Source organism: Nothoprocta perdicaria, unplaced genomic scaffold (assembly GCF_003342845.1).
Source record: "Nothoprocta perdicaria isolate Ctin4 unplaced genomic scaffold, notPer1 scaffold_91, whole genome shotgun sequence".
In the NCBI taxonomy this organism is placed as follows: Eukaryota; Metazoa; Chordata; class Aves; order Tinamiformes; family Tinamidae; genus Nothoprocta; species Nothoprocta perdicaria.
The window spans coordinates 839,022-860,525 of NW_020456210.1; the positions used below are offsets into that span (position 1 = coordinate 839,022).

The 21,504-nt window shown below is 46.5% G+C and overlaps 1 protein-coding gene across 1 annotated transcript in view; it reads left to right on the forward strand.

Annotated features, from left to right (window-relative positions):
* RASSF3 (Ras association domain family member 3) overlaps positions 1-15,097 on the forward strand; it is a 41,345-nt gene extending 26,248 nt beyond the window's left edge. The window contains exons 2-5 of the mRNA XM_026052788.1: positions 9,714-9,821; positions 10,715-10,982; positions 12,041-12,156; positions 13,228-15,097. Coding sequence (XP_025908573.1) covers positions 9,714-9,821; positions 10,715-10,982; positions 12,041-12,156; positions 13,228-13,377 — 642 coding nt within the window. The 3' untranslated portion in view covers positions 13,378-15,097. The remainder of the gene's footprint in view (positions 1-9,713; positions 9,822-10,714; positions 10,983-12,040; positions 12,157-13,227) is intronic.
* Positions 15,098-21,504: the final 6,407 nt, after the last annotated feature.

Consider the following 21,504-nt stretch of genomic DNA (forward strand, 5'->3'; position numbering starts at 1 on the left):
ACATTTGTGTGTGTACATATTTATGCATGTATATAAAGTAAATGCTGTGTTTCCAGTCAGATTTTTTGATGCTTTCATTTTGTTGTCCTCTGTCAAATTAGAGCTTCTGTCAGGTTGTTAGTTTTATTTTGGGGTCACCCCCACTCCTGTGACAGATGATTCTGTCTTGAATCATCAAGYTTCTTCCTAGTGATTTAAATTTAACAAACAGAAAGCTATTCTAAAGATCAATAGTGATGTTTTAGGAGATTCTATTTAGAAGTTAATGTGTTGCTTTGTTTTGTGGAATTTGCCGTCTATTTAAATGAACTTTGATTCTACTGTCTTTTTTTTTTTTTTTCCCCGGGTTATCTCATGGCCCCCTGTAATATGACCCATCTTTTTAGTATTTCCTGTCCTCTGGGAGTCTTTCTCTTAGTGTGGGCGGGTGTGATTTCCCCCCCGAACAAGTTGTTGTCTTTGACATTAGCAAATGTGTTGAGTTTCTTTTTTTTTTTTTTTTTTTTTTTTTTTTAAATCTCTTTGAAAAATTTTAGGAGACTGTCTTCTCTTTCCACCTGAGATGTGTATCAGCTGCAGCAGATCTCATGTCCTCATGAGCTTCGTGATTACATTTCCTGAAACGTAAGCCAGGCCTAAGGAAAGGTGGAGTTGCAGCAGCGTTTCCTTGTGCCTGCAGCTTCCTGCCCATAAAAGCAGGGAAATAGCTGTTTGGAAAGAGGAAAGAACGACTTTTGAACTTTGTGTTGTTAAGTCAACACGTTCTCCCATTTGCTGTTCAAGAACAAAGCCTGTGTTTTCCCCCTGCCCTTCTCGAGTTTCCTGGTGGCTGCTGCAACCCAGCAAAACAGCCTGAGCTTGGCCCTGGGCCCCAGACCCAGGTTGGGCGCGAGCAGGCCCTTTTCTCCAGCTGGAGCTGGAGGCCAGTTTCTGCACCTGAAGTGCTGTTCTCTTGGCCTTTCCTCAGGAGTTGTTGTTGTTTATGCAGCTTTTCCAGCAACATGCCCATTAACCATGTTTTAAAKCCTTCTGTTCACACCTCCCTCAAAGCCGACCTCTCCTGCCCTCCTCCTCCTCTTCCTCCTCCGTTCCTGCTCTGTCGTGTCCTGCTGATGTTGATCTGAATAATACCRATATCAGCCCGCCCTGATTCGTTGGTGGCATTAAAAAAATAAATAAATCTGATCTCTAGAACCAGAGGGCAGTTGTTAAAATAGCTCACTGCGACACTTGTTTGCCCCGAGATGGAAACTGTGAGCTGGCTGAGGAGGAATCATAGAATCACAGTATCCTTACGGTTGGAAGGGACCTCAGAGGTCATCGAGTCCAACCCTCCTGCTCACACAGGGTCACCCAGAGCGCGGGGCACAGGGCTGCGTCCAGGCGAGTTTTAAAGATCTCCAGAGAAGGAGACTCCACAGCCTCTCTGGGCAGCCTGTGCCAGGGCTCTGKCACCCTCACTGTGAAGAGATTTTTCCTTAAGTTCCTGTGGAATTTGGTGCTTCCGTTTGTGGCCRTTTCYTCTAGTCCTATTGCTGSCCACCACTGAAAAGAGGCCGCCCCCCCATGCTCCTCACTGCCTCCCTTGAGGTATTTATACACGCTGATCAGGTCCCCCCTCAGCCTCCTCTTCTCCAGGCTGAACAGGCCCAGCTCYCTCAGCCTTTGCTCACAGGGCAGACGTTCCAGGCCCCTGATCATCCTSGTAGCCCTGCRCTGGACTCTCTCCAGCAGYTCCACATCCCCCTTGTACTGGGGAGCCCAGAACTGGACACAGTGAGGCTCCAGGTGAGGCCTCACCAGGGCTRTGTGGAGGGGGACGATCAGCTGGTGTCAGCGCTGAGTTCTTAGGTGTTAGTGGCGTGAACGGCTCAGACACTCGCTCTTGGCTTCCCCCTCCTCTCGGCTGAGCCCTTGGAGTGAATCGTGTGCCAGGTATGAGGAGAACAGGCCGGYGTCGCGGGAGCCTTGCCCAGCGCCCGTCTCCTCCTTGAGGTGCAGTCAGGTCTGAAGCTCGGGTAAATTCCAACTGAAACTTCCATCAGGTTGAACCCACCTGGGGAAAGACCCCAAAATTCCTGCTCGCTGCAGCCTTGAGACAGAGACCTAATGGACTAATGGGCTCTTGGATTTACCTTTCAGTATCTGACATGTTATAGGTGGGAATATTAAAAAGAGATGAAGCTTCAACATCAAGGCCAATGTACGTAACACCGTGGCGGTCAGTGGTGGTGGTGCTTGGTTGCTTGCCTAGTTCAGCCCCTGCCTCTTTGCCGCCCTCCCCAAAATACTGCATTTGGGCCAGAGCAGATGGGGTGGGAGCAGACAGAGCTAATGATCCTACTGTGCCTCTTCCGCCTGTGTTTCGGCTCCGCTCCCGGTAGCTAATGATCCTACTGTGCCTCTTCCGCCTGTGTTTCGGCTCCGCTCCCGGTTTCAGTGAAACGCGCTGCTTCCTCTCGCGGTGCTTCTGTGGCTCTTCAGCAGTGCTGATCGTGCAAAGCGCAACAAGGCCCCTTGTTTTGGTGCAAAAATATTCCCTATGGGCTGTTTCATGAGAAATTAGCGTTTCTTTTGAAAGAGAGCTGTAGTTGTGGAAAAACGTGTGTTTTAGGTGGGTTGGCATTTAGCTCTTGCCGTTACAGATTCACACAGAATCACGGAATGGTTGGGGTTGGAAGGAACCTCTAGAGATCATCCAGTCCAACCCCCTGCTCCAGCAGGGACACCCAGAGCACGGGGCACAGGGCGGCATCCAGGCGGGTTGGGAAGATCTCCAGAGAAGGAGACTCCACAGCCTCCCTGGGCAGCCCGATGCCCCTCTGTAAAGCAGCAAATGTGTAAATCAGCTGTAAGTACCTATGAATGCCAATTTGTCTCTGCTGTGGTAACGTTCAACATGCTATGAAAATACATGGGCTTTTAGGTATAGAGGTTTTTTTTTTTTATTATACCAATAATATCTTGTAATGGTGTTTTTATTTTAAATGACTGGTAGAAATGGCTCAAGCACTTGCAACCTTTAAAAATGCAAATTTTATTTGAAATATAAATAATTGTGCTTGTTTTTTTTTTTTTGTTTAAATTTTGTGGGCTTTTTTTGAGAAGTGTATGTGGTAGAGCAGGGACTTTTTTTTCCTTGGGGAAGTTTCAAATGTGAGGTCAGTATCTGACCAACCGAAAGAGATCCCGTAACTTCTCCAAAGCATTTAGGGAACTACGCCCTCCCCAACAAGGAACCTACCCCCATAATCCGTAGGTGCTTCAGATAACTCTTTATCTTTTTAAACAACATTGTTTTTATTCCCGCTATCCGTAGTCAGGGAAACTGGCTGCCAGGATTGTGCTGTATCAGAGGAGCCCATGTATTACATGGTGTTTCCAAGATTAAATTTGTTGCTGCGCAATATTTCAAGATTTTTTTTTTCTATCAAGGAGAATAAATCCAAGCAGAAACGACTGGGGTTGGTGGAATCTCAACCACGTGCACACTGACCACTTGTACCATGAAACCTAAAGTGGGACCGGGTAGGAGGTAGTTACTTTTCTTGATATAAACAGGTTTTGAGTTGTGCCTGTATATACGCATATATAATATATGTGTGTGTGGCTTAATATATCTTGCTTAGACCAATGTTCACCTCCTGGGTTTGGCTGCAGATCCCTGGTTTCTGCTCACAGGGCTCATGACTGAACTTGCCCCGGGCTTGAGAAATGCCAGCAATGCTCACGGGGCCAAAAACTGCCTGTTGTTTCCTTTCCTTAGCACATGRTTTGCTCTCTCCACCGTAAACTTCCCTAGGAGCTGCTGGTGGGTTTCTAGTTCTAATTTTTAAGCAAAGCAGAGATAAATGTACTGGAAAACCAGGACGTTTGTCCTTGCAAGCAACATTTCCTAGCTCTTTGKTGGCTTGAGAGCGCTGAGATCTTGCGTTTCGGGTTCACACCTGAGTACTGTGATGGGATGAGACAGGCTCCTGGTGTTACCAGAGTGTCTGATTGCAAACTGGGTGAGTAACTGGGCTTCCGAAAACACTTCACCTTCTTTTCAAGGCGTGCTAATTAGATTTCTAGATAATATCTTGTATAAGCTTGTTTCCTAATGGCGTGGTAAAGCCAAGCCTGCTAAAAGCTAGATTTTGGTGTGGAGGTTGCAAAGAGAGTGTTAATCCATTTTACTTCATTAAGTCCCATGTCTATCTAAATAAGCAGTTTTCAAAGCTCACGTTCTTTCTGCAGGCTACAGGAGCTCATTACTTGTTTTTGGTTCTTAGATCTCGTTAATTGAAATCTACAGAACTGAAATGGATGTGAAATGTTGCTTAAAATCACGCAAGGAATTGCTTTTAAGATATATCAGGATGTGTGAAAGACCATAAATCTGCCTGCAACCTGCTGTGTCCTTGGGGATAAAATCCGACGCTGGATTCTGTTCCTCGTACACTCGCTTTTCAGGCTCCAAACAAACGACTGACTTTTAAAAACTGGGTCGCGTGCCAGTAGTTAAAGAACAGCCATGTAGGGTATGGCAGGCTTTGTAAGCAGGGGTTTTCAGAGGTGAGATCATGATAAACTTAACATTGCTGCTTAAATTTCATTTAATGGCACCAACAAAGAGGTTCCTTTTCCCAGCCCCCATTTCGCGGTGCCGGCGCCTGGGCCGTGCTCGTGCCGGCTCTGTGGGAAGGAAAGCAGCGTGGTGCAAGGGCTGGAGAGGAGCGGGTCGTGGTGGGGACGATGCACGGTGTGAAAAATCACAGAGGTGGTGCTGGATGAGCTGCGTGTGCAAGGCAGAGTCAGCACGTCCTGCTGCTTTAGAAGCAGCAGCCTTGTCCCTGCAATATCCAGGTGGCTGTTTGCTGAGGAACGTTCCCAGTGTCCTCATGTGGGCACGGACCTGTCCTGGGATGGAGGCAGCAGTTGCCCCTGCACTTGGGGGAGCTGGCACGGAGGTGAACCACTGTGTTTGATTCCAAGTGATTCAATTCCCGTCTGTCCTGTGGGAGCACTGGCGGGATGCAGGGGAGCCAAAGCCGCCTTCCTTGAGGACCCGAGGGCCCTCGTGTCCTCTCTGCTCCCCAAATGTTGGCTTTTTCTATGGCCATGAGAGCACTCTTAGTTATGCCGTGTTTGCATTGAAGAGAGGATGTAAGTAAGACACATTAGCTGCCTCGCTCTCTGTGTCTATATATAGAGAGAGATGAGGCGGAATTTCTCGTTTGGCAGTCTCAGCACTTCCCGTGAAAAGCGCTTCCCGGTCCTGCTTGGAGCAGGATCAGTCCCTCTTCGTTGAGGTGACTGAAGCAGGGTCACTGTCTGGGATGAGTATGGAGTGCCAGGGCAGGGGGCAGGAACGGACAGTGCTTAGAAGTTGGCTGGAAGCTCCCCAGCTCTTTGGTTCCTTAGATTTCTTAGAAAGCCACTTCCATGCATTTCTTTTAGGWTCACCTTTCCTAGATGTGTCGAAGCTCTATAGGAGCAGGAGCAGAGGTAGAGGAGCGAGGCCTTCGTGTGTCCCTGCCGGCCCAAAGCCTGAGGCCGCGGCCGGGGCTCCTCCCGAGCCAACGGGGCCTCTCCTCCCCTGGTGCTTGTGCCGCCCTTGGCAGCCGCGTGCTCCTTGGGAATGGGCTCCGGCAACGGCTGCACAAAGGTGCCACGTGAGGCCCCCGATTCCTCATCTGTGGCACCGCAGCTTGACTTGCAGTTAGTTTAAATTATCATCTGTGTGGTTTTAGTTGTGCTCCCTCAGGGTTTGTAGTGAATTTATTTCTCAGGGCCTTAGACTGTGCACAAATATACTAAAAAAAAAAAAAAAAACCTGCTGCTTAGGAATTTCATGTGCGAATCCAGCGCTGCTCCGGGTGACCTCAGGAGTGGTTTTAGTACAAACGGCCACCGGTGGCGTGTGCTCTGTATGTTGGGAAGTGCTGCGTGATTTTTGCAGGCAGGCCATAGCTTTGCCTGGAGCTGCTCTTCCGGAGCTGACCGTGGCACCCACGCAGGTGCCAAGGTGCTCGGTGGCCTTTTGGGGATCATTATTGTCTTCCGCATCCGTGCTGGGCTGAGGAAATGCCGGATAACATGAGAAACGGGGAATGGGAGGAGAGCAGGAATTCTGCTGAGGAAAACGCGCGTTCTTCGCTGGGTTGGGGGGCAGGAAGGGTAACGTGGTGGCAGTCGTGCTGAGCGTTTCCCCAGCACCACCGTTAGCGCTTGAGGTGGGGARGCAGCCCTTGTCTCGGGATCCGTGTTTGGAACCAAGCAACTCAAAATGTTGGTGTGCTGGTTTATACAGAAGCTTCCTTTCTGCAGCACCAGAAGCGCCCTTGCGAGGCGTAGCAGCAGCTGGGCTGTGCCTGGGAGGAGAGGCGCATGGATACCTGCCTCCCCTGCCTCCGTGTGGATCGGGATCTGCGCTGGTGGAGCTCAGCAGCAGCACTGACCTCTGAGGAAGGGGCGCTGCAAAGTGCGGAGCGCCAGGACATGGATCCGCTGCCTCGGGCTGCCGTGGAAAGGAGCTGGTGGCCACACGTGCGCGTCCTTGTGCTCCCACCATGTCATGGAGCAGTGTCCGGGAGGTGTCTGAGCGGGATTGGGGCGGCCAAAGCCTAGTGGGGTGTGCGGGGCACCCCCCGCGGCGGGTGCTTTTGGGGGTGGCTGATGGATGGGAGCCAAGAGCCGCCTGGGAAACAAGGGAAAAAATAGGGCCYGATATCCCCCTCGCTTGTCTTTTAAGCACACTGGTTGAAGAAGGGTCGTTACTTCGTTTGAACCCTGGCTGTGACTAGGGGAAGCAGTGATGGCAGAGGGCTCGTGGGGAAGGCCGGGTGCCGCCTGCCAGCGGGTTCGGCAACGAGGGGTGATTCGGGAAGCTAAAGCCCCCGGTGCCTCGAGGCTGGGCCAGTTATCAGGGGCCGTGATGTTCACCAAGAGCAACCGGCCTAGTGACTCATCGGGCCCTGAGCGCCCCGGTTCCTCACAGCGCCAGGGAGGTATTTCCTGCCTGGCTCTGCCCCTGGCAGCACCACGTGGGATGCAGGCGCTCCGATCCGTGTGGGAGTGGTGGGATTCTCCGTGCGCCCAGGTGTCCTGCTGGCCCGTGCTTCCGTCGGCTTGGCTGGAGCGCATCCCTGGGGAGCCTGTAGCCGGAGCTCCCCCCGCCCCCCTTCTTCGGCTGCGTTCAGTTGGTTTGCACATGCTCTTCACGCTGCTGAAATACTATGCGAGGCTTTGGTGGTTAAAGACTGAGCTACAGCTGCATCTGTTGCCAGCGCRCTGCAGCCTGCAGTTCTCTAGGCTGTTGCATAAACAGGGCTCTGCGTTTCCCCTGTGCTGGACTGGACTTTGCCAGAATTTCCTGGCCTCTGTGTTGGTGCAGGAYGCCAGGAATTCCAACAGCGCTTGGGCCAGCAGTCCCAGCTGGCTGATGGAGGGGATGATGCACATTGCAGGGGAACCTGCAGCAACCCAGAGGCCGTGGCCTCGTGGAAGGARGCTGCCCTGGGTGTCGTGCTCGGGCTTCGCCCACCGCTCCGGCCTCCCCGCAGGCCGTGGTGCCGGCTGCMTCGCAGCTGGTCGGCTCCGTTCCCGCCCGAGGCAGCGGGTCCTCTTGGTGCCTGGGGTGACCTCAGTCCTCACGGTGACAGGCGGCGGGTGCGACGGTCAGTGGCGTCATTCTGGTACTCAGTGAGGTGTCGCTGTTGGAGCTCAGCATCGTTAGTGCGGGCAGATGGGAGAGCACCCACTGCCCGGCCTGCCGGAGCCCCCGTAAGGTGAGTTTGGCTGGTGTGCGTGTGGCAGGGCTTGGCTGCAGCCGGAAGGACCACGGCCTTCCCCAGGTGGAGCTGGGATTCCTCTCTGTGATCCTATGCGTTCCTGTGGCCGCTGGCATCCCCTCCTCAGACACCCTCCATCACCTGAGGTAGCGTTTGAGTGTTCCTGCTTCTGGGCTCTTACTGGGGAGATTTTAGGTGTGAAAGCAACAACAGCATTTAATTTTGGGCAAAAGCCTGCTTGGCTTGGTTTCTCTGGGCCTTTTTGTTTTTTCAGCTGGCCCCGGATCRGGTGCCACAAAGCCATAGGAGCCCCTGCGGAGGCGAGGTGAAAAGTCCAGATGAAGCCGGATTTGTGCTTACTGTGGTAGTCCTGGGGAGTGGGGAGAAGAGTGAGAAAGCTTAATTTCCCTAGTGGGAAAGAAGCCTGGGATTCTTAGCGATCTGCTCTGCCCTCASCCATTGGCAGTGCAGGCTGGGGTGGCTGCTGCGTGAGATGCTCCGGGTCGCGCCAAGAGCTGGGATTCCTCCCGGGGGCTGTTCTGCAGGTGTCCCGTTTGCCTCCGTGTCCTAGTCCATCGCCCAGGGCTGTGTGTGCTGCTCGCAGGACAAAGACACACACACACAGAATCAGAAAGCTCCTATTTGAGCCCAGATGGGAAGTGGGGTTCGTGGCCTCCACTCCCCCCCTGGACTGCGCCTGCCCTTCCACAGCTCCGGGACAGCGAGCTCTAGCCTATCATTTAGCAAACTTCCGGATGGCAAAAGCAAATCTAAGCCRAAAAGAGCTAAATTAGCTGGGTTGAAATTAGGAGACTGAAGCAATTTTTGCAGATTCTTTCCAACAAATAGAAGGTGACAGCTCCACCTCGGACATGGATCCCACAGGCTTTGGGGTCCTGGTGGCCTGAGAGGCCCTTGAGGTGCACTGAGAGTTGCACGGCCCTCACTGTGGTTTTGGAGGGGCTGCTGGAAGGAAACCTCTTCTCGGGATGAGCTCCACTAGGATGTGCTTGTAATGATAGGCTGAAGTGCTGTCGCTTGGCAGTGTGCCCCTACAGTGAATGTGCATTCCCCTGTTCACACGTACCCTGCAGGCCCCGGGCCCTCCGAGTCTCCCTTTCTAAGTGGTGCCTTAAATCATTAAAGCTGAGAGCTAGAACTCTTCCCTACTATATAAGGCATTTATGCTTGTGGTAGAAACCAGAGGGTATTTATAACGCGAGTTTGCTGGAGTAACGTGGAGCGGGAACAAATGTTTGTTTGGATAAAGTCCAGCTCCGGCGACTGCTTTTGCTGCTGTGTGTTAAATCCGTAGCAAGCTCCTAAAAGCAGCTGTTGAAAAATCCGGTARGGTGAAAAAATGTGAATTTGGTGCAACGTGGTGGGGCCAGAGACTTGGCTTGTGATGGTGCCCGTCGCAGTCGGTGTTGCTGTGTGCAGCCTGCTGTGGGGCTGCCGTGCGGAGAAGCTCCCGTGTTGCTGGCCTGTAGCAATGGAGGCTCCTGGTGTCACTTGTTAACATGTGCTCCTATCCCTGTACGTGTTCCTTGCCTCGTTAGAAATACTTCACTTTTTGTGCCTTAAGTAATTCTTCCTGAAATTTGTAAGTGTATTCTTAACAACGTTGAGCAGCAGGGGCATGAGCAAACCCTGCCATGGAATGAGCTGYGTTGCTTTACACGCTGCTGCTAAATACTTGAGCAAAAACAGTTGGCGAAAAAGTGACACAAGYGTTTGGGGTATGTTGATTCAACTGCCTCCGTTTGGTTCCAGTGTTTCATTAGGCTTGTCTGGCTTGTTAATCCTTTCCACTGCTGAACAGATGATCACTGTGTGTCGAGTCTCTGGGAAATAATGATCATTTGCACCCATGTTCAAAACCCCACAAATTGGTTTTTATTTTGTTTTCTAAGACTGTTGTCTTTGTTGTCATTGAAGGATGATCAGAAGGAGAGAGAACCTCACCTTTGTCTCAGTAAAGAAGAAGTTAAAGAGAAGATACAAAGCTATAATTCATCTGTCACTGATAAATTAAAGATGACCTTGGTAAGATTTGCATGAAATTCCTGTGATTTATAGTGGGAACACTGACTTGTAGTTCTTTGTAGTGCACAAATCATTTTATTCTTAGCATCTTTCATATACCTGTAGGTTAATGACCTTGTGGGCTCTTTTTTGGATCTGGGAGTTAGATCTTGGATCTTAAATGTTTGTAATCCATTTAGGTTTTTTTTCATATGGAATTAAAGAAACCAGTAGGAACAAATCTATTTGTGGTTTGAAATGCTTAATGCACTCAAATTCACAATTGATGCTGAAATGTAAAGTTGTCAGGTGGAAGTCACTTAGTTGATAAATGTGAAGGTATCTTTACCTTTTTGGATAAATAAATGCTTGTTGAGTATTTCTCTCCTAGAGATGCTCAAGCGATGAGAAAATATTAAGCATAGAGCATTTCCTGTACAAAGCTTAAATTTGCAGAAGGGCCTGGTAGCTTTTCAGCGTGGTGAGATCTTCTCCTGCGCCCTCCTGCGCAAGACACACAGTGCAGTGTGTGTGGAGAGAGATTTTTCCAAGGATTGTGGGCCCAGTCTGGGACCCAAGTGAGCCATAAAATTCTCATGCATCTGCCTACCAAACTGCAATCGAGGAGATCTTTCTGGTGCTGTAGGTATAAGCAAATTTAGACAATACATTATGTCCTACACCGTCTGGGAATGACTATCTACTGAACAGATCTTTGTTTGGTATTTTCATACGGTCGAGGCTACTCAGGGTGCCYATTGTCTAGCTCAATAATGCCTGATCAGCATTATGATGCCTAATGTCTAGCTCAATAATATTTAATCAGTTCTGCAATTTTCTTTTTCAAGACAATTGATACATAGTAATTGGTCATTATTAATTTTAACTGTTTGACACTTGTCTTCCTCCTGCAGAACTCGAATGGGATTTACACTGGCTTCATCAAAGTTCAGATGGAACTATGCAGACCGATCACTGTGCAGTCCCCCCTGGACCCAGGAAAATGTGCTCACAGCAATAACGAGGCTGCTTTTTACCTGCCAAACGGCTACGTGAACACGCTTCACATCAGCAGCACCAATACTGTCCGGGAAGTTATTGAGGCCTTGCTCAGAAAGTTTTTGGTGACTGACAACCCTGCAAAGTTTGCACTTTATAAGCGCTGTCACAAGGAAGACCAAGGTAGGGGACGAATTGTGGCATTTGGCGGGTGGAGCAGTTGGGATTGGGAGCTGTTGCAGGAGTGCTCGAAATAAGCAGGGTGGGAATCTGGGCTAAAGATGGGGCAGTCTTGCTCGCTTCCCTCATATTCAGGCTGTGTCATCTGTTTCTGGTGAAAAGCAGTGTGAGGATAAGTGCAAATAAATAGGGGGTATTTCAGAGAGCTGAAGGCAGGAGTGACCATTAAATCCCCTATGCTGATCTCATGTGCCTTGTTGTCTGTTACATTTTGCTTTAGATACCCCGTGTTGAGCCCTAAGACTTGGGATAGACTAACACATTGCACTTTTGTGGGATTAAATCACAGGGCAGGGTCGGAAGAGGTCCTGTTGCATTGCTTACCATGGAATCCGTGCGAGGGCAGGTCGAGGGGCTCAGCACCGCAGGCTCGTGCCCCCTCCRTGCGTGGGGCTCCCTAGGGCTGCCCCGTGTAGCCGCTCGCCCTGAGCTGACGAGTGCTGGGTCTGGCATGCCTGAAAATACCAGAAGATGCAAAAAATACTAAGTAAAAAATAAATAGCACCTGGCCAACTGGGTGTTCTTGCATTTAGCTTCTTCAGCGGGCACCGGCAGCAGTCAGCTGGTAAATGTTCCTACCTGTTAGTCCTGCCAGCCCCATAAGGCAGGTGGAGCTCTGGCCTTTGAATGAGAGATCTCCACTGAAAAGGTTTCAGAGTGGCGGTGCTGTGACTTTGATCTTTCAAACGCTTATTTATAGCAACAGATGTGTTGTATTTTCTCCCCTCTCCTTCCCATGTTAGATATTGTGCTGCACRGACTATAAGTCATTTCACTCGTATTTGAATGTGCTGTTGCCATCAAGGCTGTGCTCAGCTTCCCCCAAAACACTGTCCCAAATACTTGTCTTAAAACATTTATCCAAAAGCAGTGCACAAAGCATGTGCAAACTGTGTGGCTCCAGRTGCAGGGCTTTTCAAATTTCTAGCCTTAGCCAGTATTAACCACTCCAAACACTGGGAWTTCTGCGGATGCCAATAACTGTCCTTCCTGCCCTGCAGTTTATACATGCAAGCTGTCAGACCGAGAACACCCGCTCTACCTGCGTTTGGTGGCAGGCCCCCAAACAGAGATGCTCAGTTTTGTTCTACGTGAGCATGAAACTGGAGAAGTCATGGTAGGTTATGCCCTTGGCTTGCTGGCTCTGGGAGAGGGAGGTTGTTTCCCCTCGTGGCTGAAGGGGCTTCTCTTTGATCCGTGCTGAGCGAGGGTCCGTTTTTGCACRGCGTGCGCAACGGGAACACGGCAACCACAAGCAACGATAGATTTGCCTGTAGCTGGCTTTCAGATTCTCAACGTGTCCTATTTGGTTAGTTATTTGTTTTGAAATAAATGAAGAACTATGCACAAAACTGTATGTTCAATTTTTCCCTTATAAATCCTTCTGCCTTAGTTACCTGTTAAATGCCCATTGGATCAAACATGTAATTTGGATCACAAAGATGTTAATGATATTTGGATTAACTTAAAACAATACAAATAAAAAGGAAAAATTGATACAAAAGCTACTCAATATTTGTAGCTTTTTGTTTTTGTAATTGTACTCAATTAGTGCTTGAACTTGGAATGGTTAAGAAAGGTGACATGTACTGTGAAAGGTACATTGCATCCTTTCTGTTTCACTAGTTGTCAAAACATGGTAGAATAGAAACTTTTAGGTACATGAAATGTAACCAGGTTGCAGGTTTTATAGGAAATTTGTTTTCCAAACACACTTACGTTTGTTGTCCCATAGTTGGCTGTTACAGACAGTATAGGACTTGTGTGCAAATGAAGCTACTTACAAGRTTCAAGGCTTTTGTTTGCAGCTCTTGATATTAAGGAGTGTTCATCAGTTTAAAAATTACCTGCAAAGCTACTGTTCTGTGTAGTACATTAAAATTTGGGAAGATTKTTTTTCTTCTCACAGTGTTTATTTTGTACCTTTTGCAAACACTTTATCTGAAGTTAGATTGACCCAGTCTTACAGACCAAAAACCAACCTAAAAGAAAACACACRTTCTCAGCTGTGAGATTTGCAAGGGGGGGGTGGGTCTGATGCCATTTCAGTTCTGCACTGTTTTGAGTGTCTAGCTTTTTGTTTAAACAAATATTTTGTTTATACTGTGTGTATAAATTACTCTTGTATTTCTTGTTGACCGCATTTGTCCTTTTTTTTTTTTTCCTTTTTCCTCCTTTTTCTTTCCAGTGGGAAGCTTTTAGTGTGCCCGAGCTACAGAACTTCTTGCGCATACTGGACAAAGAGGAGCACGAGCAGCTGCAGCTGCTGAGGAAGCGCTACGCAGCTTACAGAGACAAACTTGAAGAAGCCCTTGGAGGGGTGTGGAAACCTGGTTAAAAGGGGGCCAAAGCACACTCAGGAAAAATGCACGCTACCAAATGCCATATAGCATGCCAAACCCAATGTACAAAGAGCAGTAAAGAGTAGTTTTCTTTATTCGGAAGACTGTTTTGTAACGCTAGGGTACCTGAATTCTGCTATAGACTTAGTTCCAGAAGCCAGGTCACTTAGCATCGTGCCCCCACAAGTAAGGGATTCTGCATGTTTGTACATCAGTTTGCAACCCTCTATGTGCCTAGAGAGTTTCCCAAGTTATCTTGGTGCAGGCTGTGAAACTAATCGATTTTCTAGGATGCTATGAAATAAGATTTTGTTTTTTTTTTTTTTCTTCTTTGCTTTAATGGTAGCTTTACAAGTAAGGATGTGCAAATTGATCAGCTAAAAATGAGTAAAAGTGTCAGGATGAGAATCAGTTGGAGCACTGTCTTTGAGATAAAATGGATTTGCACTACCTTTCTGTTTTCAAATAGTTACTGTATAATTCTTGAGAAAACTGTTATAGGTGGGAAACATGTAAGATTTTTATGGCTTGTTCTGTGAAATTTTTGGAAGGCTTTAAATCCTGGAGAGGGTAAAGAGAAAGTTGAAAAGAAGGTGAGAGCTGGGGAAGGACTGTAAGAGCTGACAAAGAAGGACTGGTTTTAAATGGAAGTAGTATTTATATAGAGGAAAGTTAAAATACTAATTTTACAAGGGTAAAGTTTTAGGATGTTTTAATATTGTGAATAAGTTTTTAGCTTTTTTTTTAAATTGCATAAATCCACACTGGAAAAGTAATAATTAATAGACATAAGTGGGAAGGAATGAGAGGGGAGAACTAAGCGAGAATGGAAGCGGAGCGGCACGCACAGGTCCTTACGGGAGAAGCTGTTTCCTAAATGTGAGGAGCGGGGTAGTAGCCAACTGCAGCGGAACCAGCAAGTGGCTCTTTACTTGAATTCYGAAATAGGGACAAGGAGTAGTCACGGATAACGCCATGAGAAGTACCCAGCTCACAGGAACCTTTAGGTCAAACTGTAGCTACAGGTGCCTTGCTCTTCGTGGCAAGTTGGATTTTTCCTCTGGCTCTGTGATCCATTTGTAGGCCGGATGAATTAAAGTTACTGTCTTGAAAAGACAAAAAAATCTTCCTCTGCTTCCTTGTTTGCAAAAGGCTCAGTCAGGCAAAGAAGGTAGAAGTTCTTATTTGTGTTCCTAGCTTAGCATTTAATTAGAATTTATTAGCTATGTTGGTGACTGAGCTTAATGAAGTTTTGCTTTTAGTAATTCAGACTTTTTTCCTAATGGTCTTAGAATTCTTATTTGAACGACTGATTACCAAATTCTGTAGACTGCTGATTTACTTGATTTTAAAGTAGGAAAAATGTAGCAAGAAAAAAAGAACTTTTTACTTTTCTGTAAATGTAATTGTTATTTCAGAGTTATTTATCTAAAGAAGCACGTTCAGAGGAAACCAAAGAAGTGGGTGTGCAATAGAAGCATGAGGCAGATCTGAGTAACTGATACCTTCAGTCATTATGCCAGAAAGGAAACTAATGAGTTAAAAAGAAAGAGTGCTTAAAGATTTAAGAGCAGCAGGTTTTTTTTTCAGTCTTAGTAAGTTCTTTGTAAATTCCCAAGGAATTGTTGACACTTTGGTGACATCTAATGGATACTGTATGAAACTCCAAGATGCTTCTGTTCTTCCTCTTAATTTGATATAATTGTGCCTTTGTTTTGAACTTTTCTCAATAACAGACTTAAAAAAAAAAMMAMMAAAAAAAAGACTTTGGTTTTGTTTCTCTTCTACAGAAAGAATTTGAATACTTAATGAGACAATCATAATGTGTTAAGAGAAATTAAGGGTAGGAGTAACTATAAAGTATATATATGGCATATCTTGTTTTTTAATTTCACATGTAACATTGTAATGCATGTGTGAGTTAGTAACATCTTCAAGTGAGACACTTTATAATGGTTCAGGGAATGCTTTTATATTTTGTTAAGAGTTTGTTTTTTTTTTCTATGAATACAACAGCATGTTGATGGGTATTCTGTTAAGATCTACTTAATTTATATATCTGCCCATAACTATGTTATCATTACATTATCGCTGTTAATATTGAACCATTTGTTGCTCAGATTTAAACACTGTTTGAGTCTAAAAGTGGTGTATATTAATATGTGAATTTTATTTTTACTTGAACTAAACTATCAGTCTTTTTATGTGGGCACATTTACATTTACTTTAGCCAAAAACCTCAATCAGTGTTGTATGCACTACAGGTTTTGATTGGAGGGGGGAATGACCAAAACAAGCTTACTATATTTTGATTTTTCTCTTAGTCCACAGATAATTATTGTAACCTGTCATGTGTGGAGTTTATTATTACTATTTTTTTTTACACACTGGCGATTACAACAGCTTTAGTTTAAAAGAAATGGTCATGCCTGACCAGTTGTTCTATTTTTGATTTTAGCATCAAATTCAACTATGAAAGCTGTGTTGCAAAGCTGTTTTCATTTCATTGTACGATGGTACCAGAATGATTAAATGATACGGGGGGAAATGCAGGGAAACATGAAAATGTATGTCTTTAAAAAAAAACAAACAAACTATTTATAATTTTGACAAGTTTAATTTTTATTTTTATAGGGAAGATTGTCTTCCCCTTAAAGTTATTACTGAAAGGGCAAGTGATGGTTTCATTATTAAAGTTGAAGTTGGCAGTACTTCAGCTGTGTGGTGTGTTTTTCTTTTCCACGCTCACCTCTGTTCCCTGAGTTTCCTGTTCCCTCTAAAATTTCCTTGCCTTTACCTGTGCTTGAAACCAACTCATCCCTGCCAGCCTACGGCATCACTCTCAGGAAGTCTCCTGCGCTGAATGGAGGAGGAGTCCATCATTTTATTTTAATAATTTATTCCAGTATGCGTTTATTAATTCAAAATATAAAATAAAAGCGGGGCAGGTGGGGAAAAAAAAGGCTTTTTTTCCCCCTTTTGCCCCATGCTTCTTCCCTCCTCCTGCCGGTGGGCGGGCGCGGCCGCCGCCATGAGGCGGCGCGCGGCGGTTGGCGCCGGTAACGGCCGCTCGCGGGGCGCCCCCAGGGGAGGAAATGGCGGCCGCGCGGCCAGCGGTGCCTGTGGAGGGGCAGGACACGGGGCAGTTACGTAACGGGAGGAACGTGGCTTCTCGTAAGGATGCTGTATTGTTTTAATTTTATTGTTTTAGTGTCGGGAACAACCATCCCGTGGCTAGATATGTTCCAGTGCTGGCAGAAAGTGGTGGCGGTACTGCTGCTGGAGGAGCTTCCAATCTTAAATAAGTGCCAACCATGATTTCTTTTTTCTTTTAATTGACTGTCTTCTCATCTCCCTGTTTGTGTTTGGTTATTTATATTTATATAACTCTTATTTCCCTCCCATGTGCCAAGCATGGAGCTTTCTAGTTGCAGTCATTGCTACCTTTGCTAACATTTACTTTTTACTATAGATCCTATAGATCCAGAACCATTCAAGTAGGTTCCCTCCCTTAATTTCGTCTCAATTTAGTGAGGTGTTTGTCAAGAACTACACGTGCTTTGAAAGCTTCTCCCGTACTCCTCAGGGACAAATCAAATGTGCTCCGGAGCTTAATGAGCAGGAGTGACTCTGTGAGGTAAAACTTTGTTGAAGCTTTGAAACTGAGACACAGGTAGTCTTCAACATAGTGTTCATACCTGCATACAAGGACAGGTCTCAGACTAATGATGGGGAATAAAGCTCATTCAGGATGATGGCAGCTTTGKCTGTATATTGATTACAGGAGGAAAAAAACCATCTTTTAAAATAGACATTTTGGACAAGGTCTTTTTACTCTGATTTTGCAAGCTCCACGTGATTGTTAATTTAGTCAGAATCAGTATTTTTGATGAATTCTTTTGAGAAAGCAGTTATTAAGATCTCTGGAATAAAGTCCTGTTATTTCTCTCAAAATAATTTTCTATTTCAATGTTATTTATAGTTCATTTGGTGTAGATTTAAAAAGCCACCTCCTGCTCTAGTTGGTTTGTAGCAAAAACGGCCTCAGAGTGGATGAAGAATCTTTACAGGACAACTGAAAGGGCCCGAGTCTTTTGCTTTTGGTGACGAAGGCAAGTAGGGAACTTCCAAATGGGTAAAATTACAGAATGGCTGAGGTTGGAAGGGACTTCTAGAGATCATCCAGTCCAACCCCCTGCTCCAGCAGGGACACCCAGAGCACGGGGCACAGGGCGGCATCCAGGCGGGTTTTGAGCATTTCCGAGGAAGCTGACTCCACACACAGCCTGTCTGGGCAGCCCCTTCCAGTGCTTCAGCCTTGCCTGGCATCCCTGGCACCTTCCCAACACCTGGGCTAAGCCGCGGTATATGTAAAGCAGGCCGAAAGCTCAACGGAAACGGAGATCTTYTCTTCAGGACGAAGCTTAGTGCTGTAGACCCAGGACTTGCTATGTTGGGATGATTTTTTTTCCTCGTGTGATGTGGGTGACACAGGATCCCACAGAATCCCTGAGAAGTTTAGCAACTCCAAATGCAGAGCAATGAGTCTGACTGTTCAGATACCTTCTGGTAGTTTTATGATATTTTCCAGTGAAATACTGGATAGCCCAGAACATTTTTATCTTAAAGGCACTGTTTTGTGCTGTGTTTCACAGAGCTAAGAGGTTATTGCCTGCAACACTCTTGCCATTTTCCAAGCTGGAATTAACCTTTATTTTCCATTGTAGCAATATGGGAGCCGAATGGACCTTAGTTCAGCTGTTTACACTGAGGCACCTCTTCCTACCAAATGGCCAGGTGGTTTATTAAAACTGTTTCCTTTCTTCAAAAGTTGTATTTTAAACTGTATTTTTTTAACCATACTTTTGTTCTTCCATCCCTACAATGCTACCAGGGATATCCCCCACTAAGGATATTTTAGAAGACTGGATTCAGCCTGTTGAAGTCATACAAGACRATCAAGTTTGTAATAACTGTTGTTGTGGTGTTGCCTGATTTAGATAAATGCTGTTTTCCATATGTGTTAAGATGAACTATTATGGGTAATAACTAGTGATATATTTTGCCTTTAGTTTACTACACATACCCATAAGACAAGTCTAGTGCAATACCCACTACGGCCTTCTCTATAATTTTAAATATAGCATGGTAGCAGAGCATGGTAGGAAATAGCATTGCAAGTTTAAATTTCTCTCTTTAAATATGGAATCTGGTATGTGATGAGAAATTTCAGCTGTTCCCAACATGCCTAGGGAGGCACTAGAAGGCCGGGATATTTGATCACAGCAAAGTCTGGTCTTTGTTTCTTTTCCCAGGCAAGATGGAGCAGTGCTGAGCAGCGGCTCTGAAGCTCTCCCGCTGGATAAACAGGTGCCTTCCGTAGGCCACTAATCCTTGAGAATCCTTTTAATCTACAGCTGACAGCTGATACCTTGAGAATCTGACCTATCTGCTCGCAGCATTTTTCCATGGATGTGAATGAGCGGATGCTGGACATTTTTGTAGCAGTTTATAAACTCTGGTAGAAGTGCTCACTGGATAAAGCCGTAATCCATGGTTTTAACTCATATAATGTCAGAATGGCAGCGTATCCTTCATGCCAGTTGCCAAGTAGCAGTTCACATTTTTCAATATAAACAAGCCTAGGGTGAACATGCACCTGCAAGCAAATTAATGTCTCCTTTATCCCCATCTCTGCCCAGAGAAACTGCCCCCTCAGATGCCACCGTCTGCGCGTTTTTACTGCGTGTTGCATCCTGTGCATCACCTTCCAGGCTGCAGTAAAAGCAAGGGAGCTCACTGCCGCTGTGCTTGGGGGTAGCTCTTCTGTGTGATCATATCCTRTAAACAAAGTTTTTCTGCAAAAAAAATCGGCTTGCAAAGCTGGAACTCAGGGAGATCACAGACATAAAGTTCTTGCTGAGTCTTATCTTTGCAGAGAGTTCTGGATAAAATGAGGTTGGGAGAAGCTTTGCCCAAAGGGAAACACACAACTTGTTTRAAGCACGAAGAAAGGACAGGCCTTGAGCTTGTCCTTTCAGTAAGCTGAAGGGGAATAAAAACCCCAGAAGCTGAAATCACTTCTGTAGCTTTCTGCTTTTTAAGCTGTGAGGGTTACCACGGTTTGATAGTGCATCATGCCTAGTTCATCTTTGCCTTTTAGGATTTCAGTGTTGAGAGGGGGCTGCCAGCATGAGAGGCAAACGTAAAGCCTGATTTCTGTGTCTGCAGCTGTCCTGCAGACCTGCTGGCGGGAGACTTAGGTCAGGGATGAAATAATTATGGTAAAATGCTAGCTCTGTCCTTGCTGTAGAAAAACACTCATGGATGCTCCAGTTTTATTTTGAAAAGTCCTAACTGCAGTTGCAGTTGTAATAGGCCTTAATATTTTGCTAAAGGAGGAACTACAGAAGAAAAGATGTTGTATTCTAGGCTTTGAATCCACCTCATGTTGAGTTTTTGAGAGAATGGTGTGATCAGGCTGCGAATTTGTTTTTGCAAAGCGTTTGCACCTTGAGCACTGTGAACTGGCTGGTGTTACAAAGATGATGCTGTCCTCTCTGTTTTCTTGTGCCTAAGTCAGGCTGCCAAGAGCTTCGGAGCATTTCCTCGCTGCAAGCCGGCCCGGCAGCAGCCTGGCTTCCCAGTGGGCTCAGCGGTTAAGGGAGCAGCTCCAGAGGCTCCGTGCTGGCAGTGGGAAGCGGTGGCTGCAGGGCCACATGCGCCACYGGCGCTCCCCTCCCGTGGCTGCGGCAGCGCCCAGCAGCGCCGATGCGAGACCTTCAGCCCCTCTGCACACAGGGCTTTTCCTGGCTGTTTTTCCCCTCACTTTTCTAGAATTGCCACCTAAAATAGCACTTAGCAGGGCTGCTACTGGAACCTTCTTATAGGGGAAAAAATCAAAGGCAAGAATCTCAGGCCTTAGTTAAATTTAGGTAGACATGGATAGATGCTCTATCTGCTGTCAATTAAAAAACATCAGTGGGCTCTAATTCCCTGTGATCCTTTCAGGAGTACTGTTTATTTTACTTATAGAAAATTTATTGGCAAATCATCACTATTGCAATTCCGTGCCACTCAGCCTTTAYTTACTACTTCCTGCAGCCTCCCTTCCTCTCAATGTGACCGGTTCCATGCGTGACTTGCAAAGTAAGTGACCCATCTCGCACAGCGCTGGGCTTGTTTCTTTGCATCGGCCCCTATAGCCAACCCGCTGCATCCACCTCGTGGGCAGCCTGGGGGCAAGTGGAGCTAAGGCAGGAGAAAAAGAAGCTTTTGTGGACAACCTGCTTGGATAGCCAGACAACAGCAGACTATCAAGCAAAGGCTTACAGAGAGTTGGAATATCTGCTAGTTGCTCTCCTACTCTCTTTTCTCCTTTTCTGGATGCTTTAGGCCCCTATCCATTCCTGGAGAGATTTATTGCAAAGGTAGCGCTGATAGTGTGTAGCGTTACTTAATTATTGGCAGTTTKCCTCACAAAAATGTTAACATGTTAAGGCACAAACAATACCAAGGAATTTGGTATTTTTTCTTAAGAAATACAAAGCCCACTGTTGGATCTTCACCGGCCTGCATCCCAAAACATAAGAACCTAGGCCCTTCTAGAACCTCTGAGGATTGCCACTTTTCAAGATTGKTTTCTTTTCATATGTTAAACCATAGCAGTTCTGTTATTGTGGTAACCCTGAGCGCTCATTTATAAGGCAGAATAATCAGTTCTGAGCACAGTAGCCCAGCTGTAAGCTCTCTATAAGCTCTCAGCCTTTTGCTGACAGCAACACTGTTTTTTTTTTCCCCGAAGCAGGTAGGCCTGCTGCCAGTCCAGGCATTGCGCTGTAGGGAGCAGACCCTTCCCAAAGCCCAGAGAAAGGCATTCTCATCCTGCAGGTGCCAGGTGCTTAGCTGTGATCCAGCACAGTACTTGTATTTGGAACAATTCTGCTTTTGCCCTGGGATGGGTAGAGGAAGAGAGGAGGTAGCTGATTCAGTTGTGCTCCAGTAAGTCCCTCTTTTCCCTTTTTGCATACCATGAGCTCCTGGTGGCAGCTCAGCCACGAGCCCTCCATCCTGAGCAAGCAGGCACCGACTGCACTCGAAGATTAATGAGCTCTAACGAGGCT